This window comes from Mchenga conophoros, linkage group LG15, assembly GCF_057382185.1.
Source record: "Mchenga conophoros isolate Kocher_MC1m ecotype Shallow Benthic linkage group LG15, M_conophoros_male_GT1.1, whole genome shotgun sequence".
Classification (NCBI taxonomy): Eukaryota; Metazoa; Chordata; class Actinopteri; order Cichliformes; family Cichlidae; genus Mchenga; species Mchenga conophoros.
In genome coordinates, this window is record NC_140540.1 from 27,407,786 (window position 1) to 27,425,778 (window position 17,993).

The 17,993-nt window shown below is 38.6% G+C and overlaps 1 protein-coding gene and 1 long non-coding RNA gene across 5 annotated transcripts; one reads left to right on the top strand and one right to left on the bottom strand.

Annotated features, from left to right (window-relative positions):
- Window positions 1-6,566: 6,566 nt before the first annotated feature.
- On the top strand, window positions 6,567-11,102 carry LOC146558544 (uncharacterized). Of its 4 annotated transcripts, none has more exons than XM_085247284.1 (2): window positions 6,567-6,685; window positions 8,172-11,102. In XM_085247284.1, the coding sequence occupies exon 2, from the start codon at window positions 8,498-8,500 to the stop codon at window positions 10,064-10,066; it is 1,569 nt and encodes a 522-aa protein (XP_085103410.1). In that variant the 5' UTR covers window positions 6,567-6,685; window positions 8,172-8,497; the 3' UTR covers window positions 10,067-11,102. The 4 variants fall into 4 exon arrangements, with proteins under 4 accessions (XP_085103410.1, XP_085103412.1, XP_085103411.1 ...); XM_085247286.1 differs by lacking the exon at window positions 6,567-6,685 and adding an exon at window positions 6,806-6,872; XM_085247285.1 differs by lacking the exon at window positions 6,567-6,685 and adding an exon at window positions 6,967-6,990.
- A 220-nt stretch (window positions 11,103-11,322) lies between these two features.
- LOC146558545 (uncharacterized) lies at window positions 11,323-16,163 on the bottom strand. Its single transcript, XR_014888573.1, has 3 exons — window positions 16,045-16,163; window positions 13,548-14,557; window positions 11,323-12,780 (listed from the first exon to the last, which is right to left on the bottom strand). It is a non-coding gene; the product is annotated as an uncharacterized LOC146558545 (long non-coding RNA).
- Window positions 16,164-17,993: the final 1,830 nt, after the last annotated feature.

A 17,993-nucleotide genomic window follows, 5' to 3' on the forward strand; every position in this document is an offset into this window, starting at 1 on the left:
TTTAGTAAATCCAAATATTTACAACCAAATTCTGCTGAGTCTTTAATATGTAAATTAATTTATTCTCAGATGATGTTCTCAGATCTAGATGCGTGCTTGACCATCCAGGGGGAAAAGTTGATTCTGTTTATCTGGACCAATATTCCCTCTAAGCTGCACGCATGCGCAATCGCACACTGCTGGCATGGTCTGCGCACAGAAAATCTGCACTGCGGACACAAAAAAAAATCCAACCTGAATTGAAATCAAAATAAATACACAACAATTCATTCTGTGCTTTTTTGCTGTGTGAGTCAGTAGTGACCGGTGACTGGCTGCTCCTGCCAGTGATGCGATTCACATTTGTATTTATGCAGCTAATCAACAAGCTGTGACAGCATCCTTATGTGCCGACACCGTTGTTTTAGCTAGCAAAGCGGTGTGGCCGATGTGGAGTGAAGACATGCTAATGACAACGTGTGCAAACATTGGAGATGTGAGCAGGACAGACGGAAAAATTAAGGTGAAGTTTAAGTTCTCAGTCAGATTTGTACGGAAGAGGATTAAGGCCACTGGAAAAAAAAGAAAAAGAATTCTGACTTTAATCTCAGAATTCTGACTTTTTTCTCAGAATTCTGAGATTAAAGTCAGAATTCTGACTTTTTTCAGAAGGACTGACAGACTGAAGATCTGCTTTGTGGGCTGGACCTCTTCAGACACCAGAATGAAAGCAGAACCTGCAATATGACTCACAACACCTCTCTGAGGTTTGACTGAGTCAAAAGAGTTTGTGATCCAACTGCATGTTGGAGGCCAAAGGTCAGCTGCTGGCTGTGAGAGGTAGGTCCTTGGGTCAGTCTGAATGTGACAAACACACTGTCCGTTGCTGAGGAGTCGAGTCCTTTTTAATAACGCTTTGGCACACGAGTCCCAGATCAGTTACAGATGCTAGCCCTCGAGCAGAGAGGGTTGGTGTTCTGTGCTGTGGCTCGAATGCAGGCTGAGATCACAAGAAGACCTGCGAGCTGCTGATGTTTCATGTGTATGACGATGTGAAGAGAAGGAAGCTGAATGCAGAGGTCAGTGTGACAGAGCGACAACAGGAATGTGACATCACTTAGATGTGTTTCTAATGTGGCAGCACAGTTTTCACTTTATTGTTTCTGACTTCAGGTGGTGCTCTCCGCCTCTGCCGCCAGGCCATGTTACACCACAGTTCAAGAGGGGGGCAATGAACGTGTCACAGGTGCGACTCACCTGACTTGACTACACCTGAGTGTGTGGTCAGGTGAGTCTGAGGAGGAGGACCTGTGTCCGTCACATGTCTGCTGGGACTCTACAGACACACAAATCTTGATGCAGGTGTAAAAACCACTGATGTTTGGAAATGCTGAGCTGGATTTGATCCAAACCTTCTGCTGTATTTATTTTTGTTTCATTCTCTATTTTCTGTAACAGAATGAAATAAATCAGGTTAAATTGTTTTCATTTGTCAGTGATGACAGTCATGCACCTGAGGGCATCATCAAACTGTTTTCATCTGAACCAAATATTTGCATAGATGTAAGATTATCTACAGCTGTTTTCAGTACCACTGATGTTAATTTAGTGTCTTTCTCTCCAGCTGATCTGAGTTAACTTGAGTAACTACCACCAGCTGCTTTGGCCTGTTCTTTTCTGTATCACATGGTGGCGCAGTGAGTCACTGTAACTTTCATTTAATTAGAGTTTATTTCCTGTAAACAAATATTAAATGATTTCTAACCAACTGCATCAATCTGTCTGTGATTAGCCGTCCACACTGAGCTCTGACAGCTGTACAAATAGCGTTGTTCCTGAAGTCACACCTTGGTATTTTGGTAAATCCAGATTTATTTATCTCAGTCCTGCAAACGGGAAGCCGGATTTTCAGGTCATTAACTGAGGCATGAAAATGTGCGGCCTCTCCTACTTCCTGTCAAACAGCAAGTTTGTCTCCACATAGGATTCCAGGAGCTCGGGAATCTGACGGCGTATCTCTGCTTTGAATCCTCGGTTTTGTGACGACAATCACAAACCTTCAGATTCTGTTTGCTGTCTTGACCCAAAAGAAGATGGCTGCCACACAGATCTGTTTCTCCGATCCTGTTTTTTCTGATCATATGCCAGTTCTGTTTGACATCTCTTTATCTAGAAATGAATTCAAGGGGCTTGTCCCTGCAAAGACATCTCATTTGTTAAATTGTTCCACGGCAGCACGGTTCTCCACCTACTATAATCAGTTCTCCATTCCTGAGACACTCCAATACGTAGAGGAACTCAGTTTTTGGTTTCATACCACTTGTCAGACTGTCTTGGATATTGTTGCTCCTCTAAAAATTAAGCATCCTAAGACAAAGCTTGAACCCTGGTTGAACGATGAAACCCGTGCTGTGAGGCGTGAATGTCGTAGGGCTGAGCGGAGATGGAAAAAAGATAACTTACAGGTCTCTTTACAAAGTTTAAGAGAGTGCTGGGCCTTATATCAGCTTACAATAAAAGAAGCAAAGCGGAAACACTTTGCAAATATTATTATGGTGAATTATCAGAAACCACACATATTGTTTAAGTCAATTGAGACTATTTTAAGCCCTCCCTCTGCTCTTAGTTTTGAGCCTTCACTTGAAATGTGTGAAAGGTTTCTGCACTTCTTTATAAACAAGGTAGCCTTGGCTAGGGCGCAGATTATTTTGCCCACATCTGACCCCTCTGATCTTCCAGTTTGCTCAGCTGTCTTTCAACAGTTTGAGTTGGTTACTCTTGCTCAGCTACAGGAGGTGGTGGTTCATTTAAAGCCTGTAGGCTCACCTTATGATCCTATCCCTCCCCTTTTGCTGAAAGAAGTTTTTTCTACCTTAGGTCCAACTATTTTAACCATTTTAAATAGCAGCCTTACTTCAGGTGTGGTTCCAAAGAATTTCAAAGATGCAATTGTGCAACCACTTCTTAAGAAACCTGGGCTAGATACAAACGCTGTTGAGAATTTTAGACCAATATCTAAGCTGCCCTTTTTATCTAAAGTCTTGGAAAAAATTGTATATGACCAATTGATCTCATACTTGAATGCACAAAATGTTCAGGAGATTTTTCAATCTGGTTTTAAAGCAATGCATAGCACTGAATCAGCACTTTTAAGAATTTTTAATGATATATTTTTATCATGTGATTCTGGTGAAAGTGTCATTCTTATTTTACTCGATTTAACTGCTGCATTTGACACTGTAGACCATGAAATTTTAATCTCACGTTTGGAGCAGTGTGTCGGTATAACACGTGTGGCTCTGAAATGGTTCAGGTCTTACTTAACAAACCGAACCTTTTCAGTTCGCTTAGGAAACTGTGAGTCCTCCCAAGCTCCGTTGTCTCATGGAGTACCACAGGGTTCCATTCTGGGCCCTATCCTGTTTTCACTTTATTTACTTCCATTGGGCTCAATTTTTAGAAAACACAGACTCTCGTTTCACTGTTATGCAGATGACTGCCAGATTTATGTTCCTCTTAAAAAGAAAGATGGGTCGTCTGTAAATCGTTTACAAACATGTCTGGAGGACGTCAAGTCGTGGTTGGCGCTAAACTTTCTTTGTTTTAATGATTCTAAAACTGAAGTAATGGTGTTCAGACCTGCCTCCACTGCTGTTCTGTGTGTTGATTTGCAATCCCTGAAATCATTCTGTAAACCAGAGATTGTTAATCTGGGTTTTAAAATGGATCCTGAGCTTAAGCTTGAAAGCCAGATCGGGTTGGTTGTAAGGTCTAGTTTCTTTCATCTGAGGCAACTGGCCAAAATTAAGCACTTTCTTACGAGACAGCAATTTGAAACAGTAATCCACGCTTTTGTAACCGTTCGGCTGGATTACTGTAATTCTCTTTATTTTGGGGTGAGTCGATCTTCTGTTCTTCGGCTGCAGTTAGTCCAGAATGCTGCTGCACGCCTTTTAACTGGCACTCATAGATACGAGCATATCACCCCAGTTTTATATTCACTTCATTGGCTGCCCGTGCATTTTAGGATCCATTTTAAGATGCTTTTATTTGTTTTTAAATGTTTGTCCAATGCTGCCCCTGTGTACCTCTCTGAGCTTCTTCATCCATACATACCTTCCCGGTCCCTCAGGTCGGCAGACCAGCTCCTCCTGAGTGTGCCCAGGACTAATCGTAAGCTCAGAGGGGATCGGGCGTTTGCTGTGGCAGCACCAAAATTGTGGAATGAGTTGCCTTTACATGTTAGACAGGCACCTTCCTTATCTGTTTTTAAATCACGTCTTAAAACATATTTATTTACCTTGGCTTTTAGCACAGCAGGACTTGTGGATGTCTCTTAATACGTTTCTTATTAATTATATTACTTTTAATTTTAAGATATTTTATATGTAATTTAAACTGTTTCCTCTCTGTTTTATATTTGTAGCACTTTGGTCAACATAGTTGGATGTAAAGTGCGTTATAAATAAAGATGCTATGCTATGCTATGCTATTTTGATGGGGCGAATGATCAGATTTCACAAACAAACAGAAAATCATTTATGAAGCTGATCTTTAGACCCGTTGAGGAAAAACCTGCTGCAGACACATGATCTAAGACGGCTGAGGTGCACTGGCACAACACAACCTCAGTGATACATCACCTGCCAGTAGAGATGCTTAGGTCACTCAGCCTTGGCACAAAAGGCGGTGAAGACAACGTGTGCAGGAAAGAGGTGAGCGGGATGGCATAGACCTTCCCAGCAAATGCCTATTCGATCCAAAATAAGACGGAAGAATGAGACTGTCTCACAGGCTGTTCACCTGCTACTGCATGATGTAAAGCTCAGGGCTTCACTGTGCAACTGGTTGTTGAGAGCTCAGCCTGATGTCCAATAACGACAGTCTGCTTACAGGAAGTGGGTGAATCTGCAGTCCGCTGCTCTGACCAGAGAGGAGATGACTGTGGACTCCAACACTGGTCTGCGCACAAACACACTCCATGTTTCTGTTGATCTGAATGATTATGGTATTTTCATAGGTTTTAGTTTAATGAAACAAATCAATCTTCTTCTACTCAAAAAACTGATCATGACAGAGACATGAAGATTCATCATGAGACTGATCAACAGGACATTTTAAATCAGAGTAAAGTTGTTTCTAAAACTTTAACGTTACTCATGTAAATAAAAACAAACACTTCTGTCTTCTAAATCTGTTCAACTCTAACGCTGCATGAATGAAGTTAGCAGCTGGAAAACATCTCTGTGTGAGAGTGATTCAAACAACACCAATAAAATACCACTGATGTGTTTTACGTGGATTTCAAACAGTACAGATGTTATTCTGATATGAAATGTCGATGTTTTATAGTTTGTAAATAAAGGCACCTCCATATTGGAGCCACTGCGTGGCAGTGATGCATCCTTGAACCTGTGTGACTTTGCCTGTGTGACAACAAAACTATCGACTACACTACTCACTAACTTCACAACACAAAACACTAACTTTAAACTCCAAACACGCTAAAAGTCACAATTCTTTCACATCTCAAAACTTTCTTTCTCTCTCTCGCTCTTTTGCTCTCTCTCTCTTTCGCTGCCATCACTCATAAAACTTCTCCGCCTTTCTAAACAATCAAATGCCATGATGCCGTATTATTATTATTTTTTTTATTTGATTTACCATTTTTCCCCCAGTAAATATAAACAACAATAGTATTCAGGAAAAAGCTTTACGTATATATTTTTTTCATAACTCTGGCTTTATAGCCTATCAACACAATTTAAAAACTAGTATATAGTTTGAAGTCCACACTTTTTATACAAAAATGGAGAATCGGGGTTGTTTTGGGTTGAAAGCATCTTGTTACTATGTCATCTTAAATTGGTCATGCGATTGGTTTACCTTGACTATTTTATTCTTCCTCAGCCAATCAGCAGCACAATCGTCTGTGTTGAAAAATAGTAATGAGTCCACACCGCATTTTCTTGTTAGTAACAGCGTTTTAACGATAGAAATGGTAATTATTCAGATTAGTTACTGTTATTCCCATCACTGATGGGAATAACACTGATGGGAATAACAGTAACCACTAATCATTTCTACCACTCATAAATGGTAAATGGACTGATTCTTATATAGCGCTTTTCTACTCTCCTGGAGTACTCAAAGCGCTGTATGCAACGCTGTATACAAACTAGTGACGGTATTTAATAATCTATATCCACAAATGAAAATTGTAAATAAATGACATTAGATGAGCACAAATCTACGGAAGAGGATTAGGGCCACTGGGAAAAAAAAAGGATTCTGACTTTAATCTCAGAATTCTGACTTTAATCTCAGAATTCTGACTTTTTTCTCAGAATTCTGACTTTAATCTCAGAATTCTGACTTTAATCTCAGAATTCTGACTTTTTTCTCAGAATTATGACTTTAATCTCAGAATTCTGACTTTTTTCTCAGAATTATGACTTTAATCTCAGAATTATGACTTTTTTCTCAGAATTCTGACTTTAATCTCAGAATTCTGACTTTTTTCTCAGAATTCTGACTTTAATCTCAGAATTTTGAGGTGGGCACCTGCAGGCTTCCAGCTTCAGTGACAGCGATGTGTCCAGTTTGGCAGGTGGAGAACTAATTCACTAAATATGGTGGATATAAGTGATTTTTTGCGTGGCCGAGGGGTCCCGAAGATGCTATTTTATTAATGGAAGAGCAGAAGGTGAGTAACAAAAAGAGAAATCGTTTGGTGTCTCCTATTTCTACAGGAAAACAGTTACGGTACAGTTACGGTTAGCATGCTTGTTAGCTTATAATGTTATATAGGAATGAACGTGTTTCACGATGTTACAGTATACTAGGTGAATTGACGTTTTAACTGTTGTTGATCGCAGGATCATCCCAGATGGGTTCGTTGCATTTTATTTTATTGTTCTACTATTTCAGAGTTTTTCAAGGCAGTTAAACGGAGCTGTGTTACAGATGCTAGCCGCCTGCCAATATCACTGATATATTTGATGTGTACAAGTAAGTTACACTTAGTACAGCGGAGGGGAGAAACTGTAATGAATGTTTACGCGGATATTTCACTCAGAAAAATGGGTGGCGTTCATACACAGCCACCAACACAGCCCCGGTTGTTGTTCTGACGGTGGCCGACTGACGATCCCCTCACAACATGTTAGCTAACACAAACTAATGTAGTGCATGTAACTGTGTGTATACATTAGTGGTACAGTGTCGGAAGAAATGAGCAAACTGTTAACTGTTTATAATGTCAGAATGACATCATCGTTCTCCTGCACTGTGTAATGTATGTCAGCTCAAGAAGGAAATCATATCTTATACTCTGAGCTGCCCAGTGCACTTAACGCCTACGTGTGGAAATGGTAGGCTACACTACAGTTAACTACCGGTAAAAAACTTAATACAGTATTTGATTTTTTTTTTTTATAGAACAATAAAATAAAAAGTGCTGGCTGAGGAGCGCTGCCGCGTTGAACTTTGACCTCGGAGTGACGTGACGTATGTTCGCACAACCAATAGAAGTGCAGAAAGTCGCAAATCAGGCATATTGTTCGCATAAACACAAAAGTAAATAAATAAATAACGAAATAATCCCGATATTGTGCCAAAGACTGATTTACAATGTTACTTTGTGTTCTATGTGTAATACCTTTGCTTAAATGACTAAATGGACTGTGTATTTATGACTCTGCGTTATAGTCCTGCATACATAAGTAACATTCATATGTACAGATAAAAATGTACAGAGATATGTACACAAGCGTGTACACAAAAGTCTACTGCTGATCGAGCTGCTCAGTGGTCGTACAGTCTCATGCAGAGAGCGTGGAGGTGTTGTCCGTTGCCATTCCACCACTCCAGCAGACCACAACATAAAAGACAGCAGACGCCACCACAGTGTCGTAGAACATCCTTAGAAGACGTACTACCTACATCATAACCAATCAAGTCCTGCTTTTTTTAAATACAGAAGAGGATTTATTATTTACTGAAAGGCTATGCCTTAGTTTGCTTCTTTCATTATTGTGTTTCGCCCTGCATAAAATAGATAGCTTTTCTGACAACTACAGTCAGTACTCTCCTACTGGCATTAGCAGTGACCTAACAGCCTTAACCGTAATATTGCTTTGCAGTGTAAATGTTGCAGAAAATGACTGTCTTTTCTTTCTTCTTGTGTGCAGATTGACTGTGACGTCATAGCACTGATGGATGATGCAACTTTGGCAAACTACATGCCCTCGTACGGAGACCGAATTGCCCTCTTCAATTTCTGCAAAAGCAAGCAACCACTGTCAAAAAGAAAACTAGGACTTCTGCAAAAAGTTTGTGAGAAAATGCAAACCAGAAAAGAAAGTCCAAAGGAGAACACTTCACATACAGATGCAGGAATAAGACAGACAAAGAAGCAAAAGGCAACACGAAATGTTGAGATAGGATGGATACACAGTGATGGAAAAATAGCCAAACAGGTGAGAGCGAAGCAGGGAGGTGGCACTAGAAAATTCAAATGGCCACTGATGCTGGATTAAAAGATATTGTTCAGGAAGGAAAGAAACTTTTTTTTCCTGATGGCATATCTCCTAAGGGATGTGAAACAGATTTTGAGTTTGAGGTTTGGGACTTTAAACAGAACCACCTTACTGATGATACCTGCCAGTCTATTGGCAATATGTATGAGGCAGCGAGACTGACAATGTTACGCTTCTACATTGCAACAAAACCAAAAAATCCTGAAGAAGATGCCAGCGAGACATCTGAAGTGGTGTTTGTCTCAGCAAACAGTGGCAGTGACATTAATCCATTGCAAGTGGGGGAAGTCAGGGGTAATTTTGATGAAGTCATCGCTGGTTCAGGAATTTTAGATGATCCAGAAATTACTTTTGGTCCAATTTTTGATGCTGAAGAAGATACAGAAGACATATTAGTCTATGAGGGTTTTCTTGTCCCCCTCAGTCCACCTAATTCAGAGAACGTAATAACAATCACCATACGTCATACTGACACTTTACATGACATGATTACTGCTTTCTTTGATGAGGAGATTTTGAGCAAAACACTGAATGTGAAGCGCATACTTCCAGACAACACAGAAGAACCAGGCACTGGATCAGGAATACTAAGAGATGTACTCACATGCTTCTGGCATGAATTTTATGAGCGATGCACCCTACGTGCAACCGTTAAAGTGCCATTCATTCGCCATGATTTTCCTGCTGAAAAATGGAAGGCAGTTGGGCGAATACTCTTGAAAGGTTACCAAGAATGTCAGTATTTTCCAAATAAACTTGCAATCCCTTTTCTGGAACAAGTGCTTTTCAGTGGTGTTTACAGTGATCTTAAAGCACACTTTCTACAGTTTGTCAGCAGCCAAGAATGTGATGTTTTGATGGAAGCAGTAAAAGATTTCTCTGCAGTTGACTTGGATGATCTTGTGGAAGTTCTTGACAGTTATGGCTGTAGAAAAAGAATCACTGCTGAGACTCTTCCTACAATCCTTGATGAAATAGCACACAAAGAGCTTGTCCAAAAACCATTGTTTGTTATTGACTGCTGGAGGGAGATCATCGACTCCCATATCTCCCTCAGTCCGGAGGGTCTGACCAAATTATTCTCTGAACTGCAACCAACTTCAAAAAAAGTGTGCCAGCTACTGAAATTTGCTGTGGATTTGACTCCACAACAAAAAGAAGTGAAAAATCATCTCAAAAGATTCATCAGAGAGCTGGATAACATTAAACTTCAGAAATGTATGCGTTTCTGCACCGGATCTGACCTTATAGTAACAAACAGTATTTATGTGGAATTTCAAGATATGACAGAATTTACAAGAAGACCAGTCGGACACACGTGTGGGAATGTTCTGCAGCTAGCTAACAGCTATGAAAACTTCCCAGACTTTCGTTCTGAATTTAATGCAGTTCTTGAAAGTAATGTCTGGGTGATGGACATTGTTTACTCTCACAGCAATGCGCTACATTTGAACTGCTCATGCACACTAGACCATAACTGTAAAGAGATGTTAGGAATATGTATTTTTATGTATTTTGAACTTATACAGTATACTTTTTTTAATTAGAGAGAAGTTTCTCATCTCTGTTAGAAGTCCAGTTTTGGCTAATATTTCATTTTGTTTTATCATTTTGAGTTTTACATGATACAGTCACAAAACAAAACGAACGGGTACACTGTTTACTACCATATCCAGAGCTGTCTTCACCAAATCCAAGCTTTCCAGCTGTAAGACAGAAACCTTCAGCAAAAGCATGAAGAAAGATTATTAAAGATCTATAAACTATAATTAAACTGCTCTTAAACTTTCTTTGATGCACCATGTGTGGTGTGAGAGCTCAGCACAGTCAAATACTTTTGTAAGTAATTAGTAGTAAGACTAATTCATTCAGATGGTATTTTCTTATTAGGTCAGGGCTAAAACTGAACATAGTTATAACGTAAAAGTACTGCTGTTATGCAACACTGTATTGTAAAAGGAATAAGTACAATTTTATACTTTAGCATTTGTCATGTCTGAAAATATTTTGCTTTACAGTATATGCAATTTTTAGTTAAGGTAGGTTAAGGTATCAAAGTTTGTCATTTGTTGTTGATTACAAAGGTTCCATTTCAAGTTGGTGAAAATATTTTTTAAAATTCCAGTATTTTCTTAATGCCATATTGTTTCTAAGCATACCTGTTATTCATCCATCAAATTCATTCAAGCTGCTTAAAGGATTCAGTCTGTTTTGAAGACGGTTATTGATTACTGAGATCATAAATAAACACTGTACAGTTCAGTGCAGTGGTCAAGTGCTGTGATTATTCAGGCATCCTTTTGTAATGCCAAATTGTCATGTTCTCAGATATAGTATTAATCTTAACACCTGAAAAAATGTCTTGTTACTGCCAGAAATTATGCATTTTTATTTGTATGCATGTATGTTCTCAGCCATTCACACTTGTTTTTATTTCTATACCATAGATGACACTGGAGGAATATGTGATACCACAATAGCCAGTGTTCATGGTCTTTACAGTAAGTCACTGATGTATACTGATGCATAACAAGACTGTATGAGATCTATAAGTTTGTTTTAAAAGTTGAGTCATTCTTGTTACAGGGCAGTTTATATGGTTATGAGACTTAGCCATGTTATTGGCGTTGGCAAGAACAGGTTTCTTGTAAACTTTTTTTCAATAAAATGTTACTGTACACAGTACATTTGTATTGTTGTTTTGAATTTGTTCATCAAGCTCCTTATCTATTTGAACATGCCAGAATTCAAGAGACTGCCACACATGAGCTCAGTAACATGGAAGAATACCATTTATTTTTAATTTCAAACATTTCATAAAGATACACAAATATAAATGTAAAACATGTTGCACTTAATGTGACAATAACTTGGTTCCACTTGCAGGAACTGTTTTGTTGCACTGTTGCTGGGATACTACAAATAAAAGTCAAAATATTTTTGGTATGTTTCTTATCATTTTAGGATTCATGATATAAAGGAGCCTTGTGTACGACAGCTCACACTGAATCAGTATAGCAATGACTCATGGTCATTTTACATGAAAACCAGCTAAAATATCTTACAACTAACAAGTGAAATACATTAATAATTAAGTGATGGACCTTCATATGGGTAAATGATTATAATAGCTTTGCTTTAATATAATTGCACTAAAAGCTCCCCAAAAGGCATAACGACTTTAAATATTAACAATGATACGTTTATAGAAACATGCTGTTGTCAAGACCTAGAACTGTTAATGCTACTATGGTTTGCTGAAACATACCACAGATAACCCGGGCACTTAGCATATCATATGCTGGTGCCTGGGTTTCCATCCATGAATATTAAGAGTAAAGGTTGATACAGAAAACAATGAGCAGGGAGCTGGTCAGTTTATATTTTATATACTATGCACATGTCTGGCAACAAAACACAGAAATTTATATTGCAATTTACTGGTAGGCAGGTTTACACCACTTATGATTCAATCAAAAATATAACATTTGTAAATGCAGTTTAATGTATGGCCTTTTAATAGGATTGACATGTTTCATAACTGACTGATAATATCACAATATTCAGCTTTTTCAAAGTAATATATAAACACTTCTGTTTAATGGTAGTGTGAATGTAGAAAAACAATCAAATTTGGGGGGGGGAGATACCAACCAAACTGTATTTATTACTATGATCAACATAAAATGATACTAGTTGGTGCTGACCTCCTATCAGCACTCTGAATTTACATTACAGCAGAAATAAGCAGAAATATTCTGAGAGAATGACCTGAAAAATGGCATGTTCGGTCACACCTAAAAGATGTCTTTCATTTAATGCAGTGCAGAAATACCTGCATAAAAGGTACCTGTAAGACATGGCACCTACTATCAAATCACGTTATCAAGATAAAGAGAAATATTTTGTATTTATTTGTACATTTACACACTGAAGTTCCTTAAATACTTTGCAGTATTTCTTCTCTTAACCTAATATACAGATCCGCAGCACCAAGTGGATCTCCTGGGGCATCCCATTCATTTTCTACCATAAGCAGACAACACAGTTCAAAGACTGTTTCATCACAGGGGTGTTGACCTTTTGGGCTACACTCTTCCATACACAAAGTGATATCCTCCATAGAAATAGGCTTCAGTCTATCCTCAGCACTGTGCAGCTCTGGAAATGAGTACATTACTACTGGTCGACCCAATGCTGCACTATCACTTGGCCGGATTTTGTGCGAGTTCCATGCGTTCACAACTTCATCAAGTTCATCCTACATGAAAAACAACACAATATAAGTATATGAAACAGACCATGTACCAGTAGATTTAGCCAAAGTTGAGGCTTATTAACTCATTAATCAACAGACATAGAAAGTGACCTCTAATTAATGTAAAACCAAGCAGCAACAACAAAATAGCACTTTCACTAAACAGCACATGGACACAGAATGATGCTGCATGATTCTACTGTTGAATAGATAGCCCAACACTTTATACTCAGTGTGCAATGATTCTACAATATATTTTCAATAGAGAATTAACCAAATGATAGGATTGCTTTCTGAAACCGTGCCCAAAGGACCACTAGGTAACAGACTCCATAGTAATTTAAACCATGTGGCAATAAAAAAAAAAAAATGCTCCATGCACCTGTGCTGAGAAAGGTGCAGTTACTTCCACTGATAACATGAATACAATTCCATCAAAGTATTAAAATGGAATCCCAAAAAGTTGATTCTGTTCATCTGGATGTAGCGTTTTCAGTGTGAGAAATGTTCTGTCAAAAAAATTCCTTACCTGGCTGATTGAGCATGCATCAAGACATATTAACTCATTCACTGCCATTGACGTCTATAGCCGTCAATGGCAGTGAATGAGTCAATGGGTTTAACTCATTCACTGCCAATGGCTGGCAGTGAATGAGTTAAAATGGAAATAAAATTCATATTTAATTTAAAGAAAAAAAAAAGTTCTAACCATATTTATATTTTCTATTTATGCAGCTAAGACATTACATAGCATGAGCACATGCTTTTACCTGAATAAGATTGAGAAAGCAGAATTGGATAAGACTTTTGTCCAAAAAATCCCCTGTGAAGTGGCCATCATCCTGAAAAGTTTGAAATAAGTTCATCCAAAATTGTGCACTCTGTTTGCGTAGGGTAGCCCACCATCCTTCTATACGTTGGTTGGCCGTACTTCTTCCGTAAAGGAAACTTTTCTCACCTGCAAAACTGTCTGTGTGGTTTCTCCGTAAAAACATCTGCATTTGTTCGACACAACCATTTTCAGTACCTCGGTCAGCACATAACCTTTCTGGACATCCACTGATGCATGAAACTGTTTTCAGAAAATAACTTGCAATCAATTTAGGGTCATTGTTTGTGGTATAAGCCTCCATCCATAAAACATGGCGGCTAAAACCATCTATGCAGCCACTGATAGCAATACCATATGGTTTCAACTTGTCATAGCCATCCATGTGCCAGAGAGCATTTGGCCCTCTGCAGCTGTACTGTCGTCTTCTCAACCATCGAGCTCGTCTCAGTTCCACACCTTGAGGGTCAAGCAATTTGATTATGCATCTTACAGTATCTTGTGACACCACAAATCCATGTTGAATTGCACGTAGATGTAGCCAACGATAACCTTGCATCTGTCCATTTGTCATGATCTCTTGTTGGACAAAGGCTAGCACTTCCTCGAAGTTTGATTGATTCTTCCTTCTAAAAAGCCCAAGTCTTTTACAAATTCTCTTTAGAGTTCGAACACTTATAATTGTCTGATGACTATGTGCTAAAATTGAAAGTATTTCTTTGTTACTGAAAGAAAGTCTGAAATACAGTCTTATTAAGTCATGCAAATCTGATATGTCAGCCACTGTTTCTCTCACTTTGAGAGGTGAACTTTTTGCAGAAGTCCTAGTTTTCTTTTTGACAGTGGTTGCTTGCTTTTGCAGAAATTGAAGAGGGCAATTCGGTCTCCGTACGAGGGCATGTAGTTTGCCAAAGTTGCATCATCCATCAGTGCTATGACGTCACAGTCAATCTGCACACAAGAAGAAAGAAAAGACAGTCATTTTCTGCAACATTTACACTGCAAAGCAATATTACGGTTAAGGCTGTTAGGTCACTGCTAATGCCAGTAGGAGAGTACTGACTGTAGTTGTCAGAAAAGCTATCTATTTTATGCAGGGCGAAACACAATAATGAAAGAAGCAAACTAAGGCATAGCCTTTCAGTAAATAATAAATCCTCTTCTGTATTTAAAAAAAGCAGGACTTGATTGGTTATGATGTAGGTAGTACGTCTTCTAAGGATGTTCTACGACACTGTGGTGGCGTCTGCTGTCTTTTATGTTGTGGTCTGCTGGAGTGGTGGAATGGCAACGGACAACACCTCCACGCTCTCTGCATGAGACTGTACGACCACTGAGCAGCTCGATCAGCAGTAGACTTTTGTGTACACGCTTGTGTACATATCTCTGTACATTTTTATCTGTACATATGAATGTTACTTATGTATGCAGGACTATAACGCAGAGTCATAAATACACAGTCCATTTAGTCATTTAAGCAAAGGTATTACACATAGAACACAAAGTAACATTGTAAATCAGTCTTTGGCACAATATCGGGATTATTTCGTTATTTATTTATTTACTTTTGTGTTTATGCGAACAATATGCCTGATTTGCGACTTTCTGCACTTCTATTGGTTGTGCGAACATACGTCACGTCACTCCGAGGTCAAAGTTCAACGCGGCAGCGCTCCTCAGCCAGCACTTTTTATTTTATTGTTCTATAAAAAAAAAAAAATCAAATACTGTATTAAGTTTTTTACCGGTAGTTAACTGTAGTGTAGCCTACCATTTCCACACGTAGGCGTTAAGTGCACTGGGCAGCTCAGAGTATAAGATATGATTTCCTTCTTGAGCTGACATACATTACACAGTGCAGGAGAACGATGATGTCATTCTGACATTATAAACAGTTAACAGTTTGCTCATTTCTTCCGACACTGTACCACTAATGTATACACACAGTTACATGCACTACATTAGTTTGTGTTAGCTAACATGTTGTGAGGGGATCGTCAGTCGGCCACCGTCAGAACAACAACCGGGGCTGTGTTGGTGGCTGTGTATGAACGCCACCCATTTTTCTGAGTGAAATATCCGCATAAACATTCATTACAGTTTCTCCCCTCCGCTGTACTAAGTGTAACTTACTTGTACACATCAAATATATCAGTGATATTGGCAGGCGGCTAGCATCTGTAACACAGCTCCGTTTAACTGCCTTGAAAAACTCTGAAATAGTAGAACAATAAAATAAAATGCAACGAACCCATCTGGGATGATCCTGCGATCAACAACAGTTAAAACGTCAATTCACCTAGTATACTGTAACATCGTGAAACACGTTCATTCCTATATAACATTATAAGCTAACAAGCATGCTAACCGTAACTGTACCGTAACTGTTTTCCTGTAGAAATAGGAGACACCAAACGATTTCTCTTTTTGTTACTCACCTTCTGCTCTTCCATTAATAAAATAGCATCTTCGGGACCCCTCGGCCACGCAAAAAATCACTTATATCCACCATATTTAGTGAATTAGTTCTCCACCTGCCAAACTGGACACATCGCTGTCACTGAAGCTGGAAGCCTGCAGGTGCCCACCTCAAAATTCTGAGATTAAAGTCAGAATTCTGAGAAAAAAGTCAGAATTCTGAGATTAAAGTCAGAATTCTGAGAAAAAAGTCATAATTCTGAGATTAAAGTCATAATTCTGAGAAAAAAGTCAGAATTCTGAGATTAAAGTCATAATTCTGAGAAAAAAGTCAGAATTCTGAGATTAAAGTCAGAATTCTGAGAAAAAAGTCAGAATTCTGAGATTAAAGTCAGAATTCTGAGATTAAAGTCAGAATCCTTTTTTTTCCCCAGTGGCCCTAATCCTCTTCCGTAGATTTGTGCTCATCTAATGTCATTTATTTACAATTTTCATTTGTGGATATAGATTATTAAATACCGTCACTAGTTTGTATACAGCGTTGCATACAGCGCTTTGAGTACTCCAGGAGAGTAGAAAAGCGCTATATAAGAATCAGTCCATTTACCATTTATGAGTGGTAGAAATGATTAGTGGTTACTGTTATTCCCATCAGTGTTATTCCCATCAGTGATGGGAATAACAGTAACTAATCTGAATAATTACCATTTCTATCGTTAAAACGCTGTTACTAACAAGAAAATGCGGTGTGGACTCATTACTATTTTTCAACACAGACGATTGTGCTGCTGATTGGCTGAGGAAGAATAAAATAGTCAAGGTAAACCAATCGCATGACCAATTTAAGATGACATAGTAACAAGATGCTTTCAACCCAAAACAACCCCGATTCTCCATTTTTGTATAAAAAGTGTGGACTTCAAACTATATACTAGTTTTTAAATTGTGTTGATAGGCTATAAAGCCAGAGTTATGAAAAAAATATATACGTAAAGCTTTTTCCTGAATACTATTGTTGTTTATATTTACTGGGGGAAAAACGGTAAATCAAATAAAAAAATAATAATAATACGGCATCATGGCATTTGATTGTTTAGAAAGGCGGAGAAGTTTTATGAGTGATGGCAGCGAAAGAGAGAGAGAGCAAAAGAGCGAGAGAGAGAAAGAAAGTTTTGAGATGTGAAAGAATTGTGACTTTTAGCGTGTTTGGAGTTTAAAGTTAGTGTTTTGTGTTGTGAAGTTAGTGAGTAGTGTAGTCGATAGTTTTGTTGTCACACAGGCAAAGTCACACAGGTTCAAGGATGCATCACTGCCACGCAGTGGCTCCAATATGGAGGTGCCTTTATTTACAAACTATAAAACATCGACATTTCATATCAGAATAACATCTGTACTGTTTGAAATCCACGTAAAACACATCAGTGGTATTTTATTGGTGTTGTTTGAATCACTCTCACACAGAGATGTTTTCCAGCTGCTAACTTCATTCATGCAGCGTTAGAGTTGAACAGATTTAGAAGACAGAAGTGTTTGTTTTTATTTACATGAGTAACGTTAAAGTTTTAGAAACAACTTTACTCTGATTTAAAATGTCCTGTTGATCAGTCTCATGATGAATCTTCATGTCTCTGTCATGATCAGTTTTTTGAGTAGAAGAAGATTGATTTGTTTCATTAAACTAAAACCTATGAAAATACCATAATCATTCAGATCAACAGAAACATGGAGTGTGTTTGTGCGCAGACCAGTGTTGGAGTCCACAGTCATCTCCTCTCTGGTCAGAGCAGCGGACTGCAGATTCACCCACTTCCTGTAAGCAGACTGTCGTTATTGGACATCAGGCTGAGCTCTCAACAACCAGTTGCACAGTGAAGCCCTGAGCTTTACATCATGCAGTAGCAGGTGAACAGCCTGTGAGACAGTCTCATTCTTCCGTCTTATTTTGGATCGAATAGGCATTTGCTGGGAA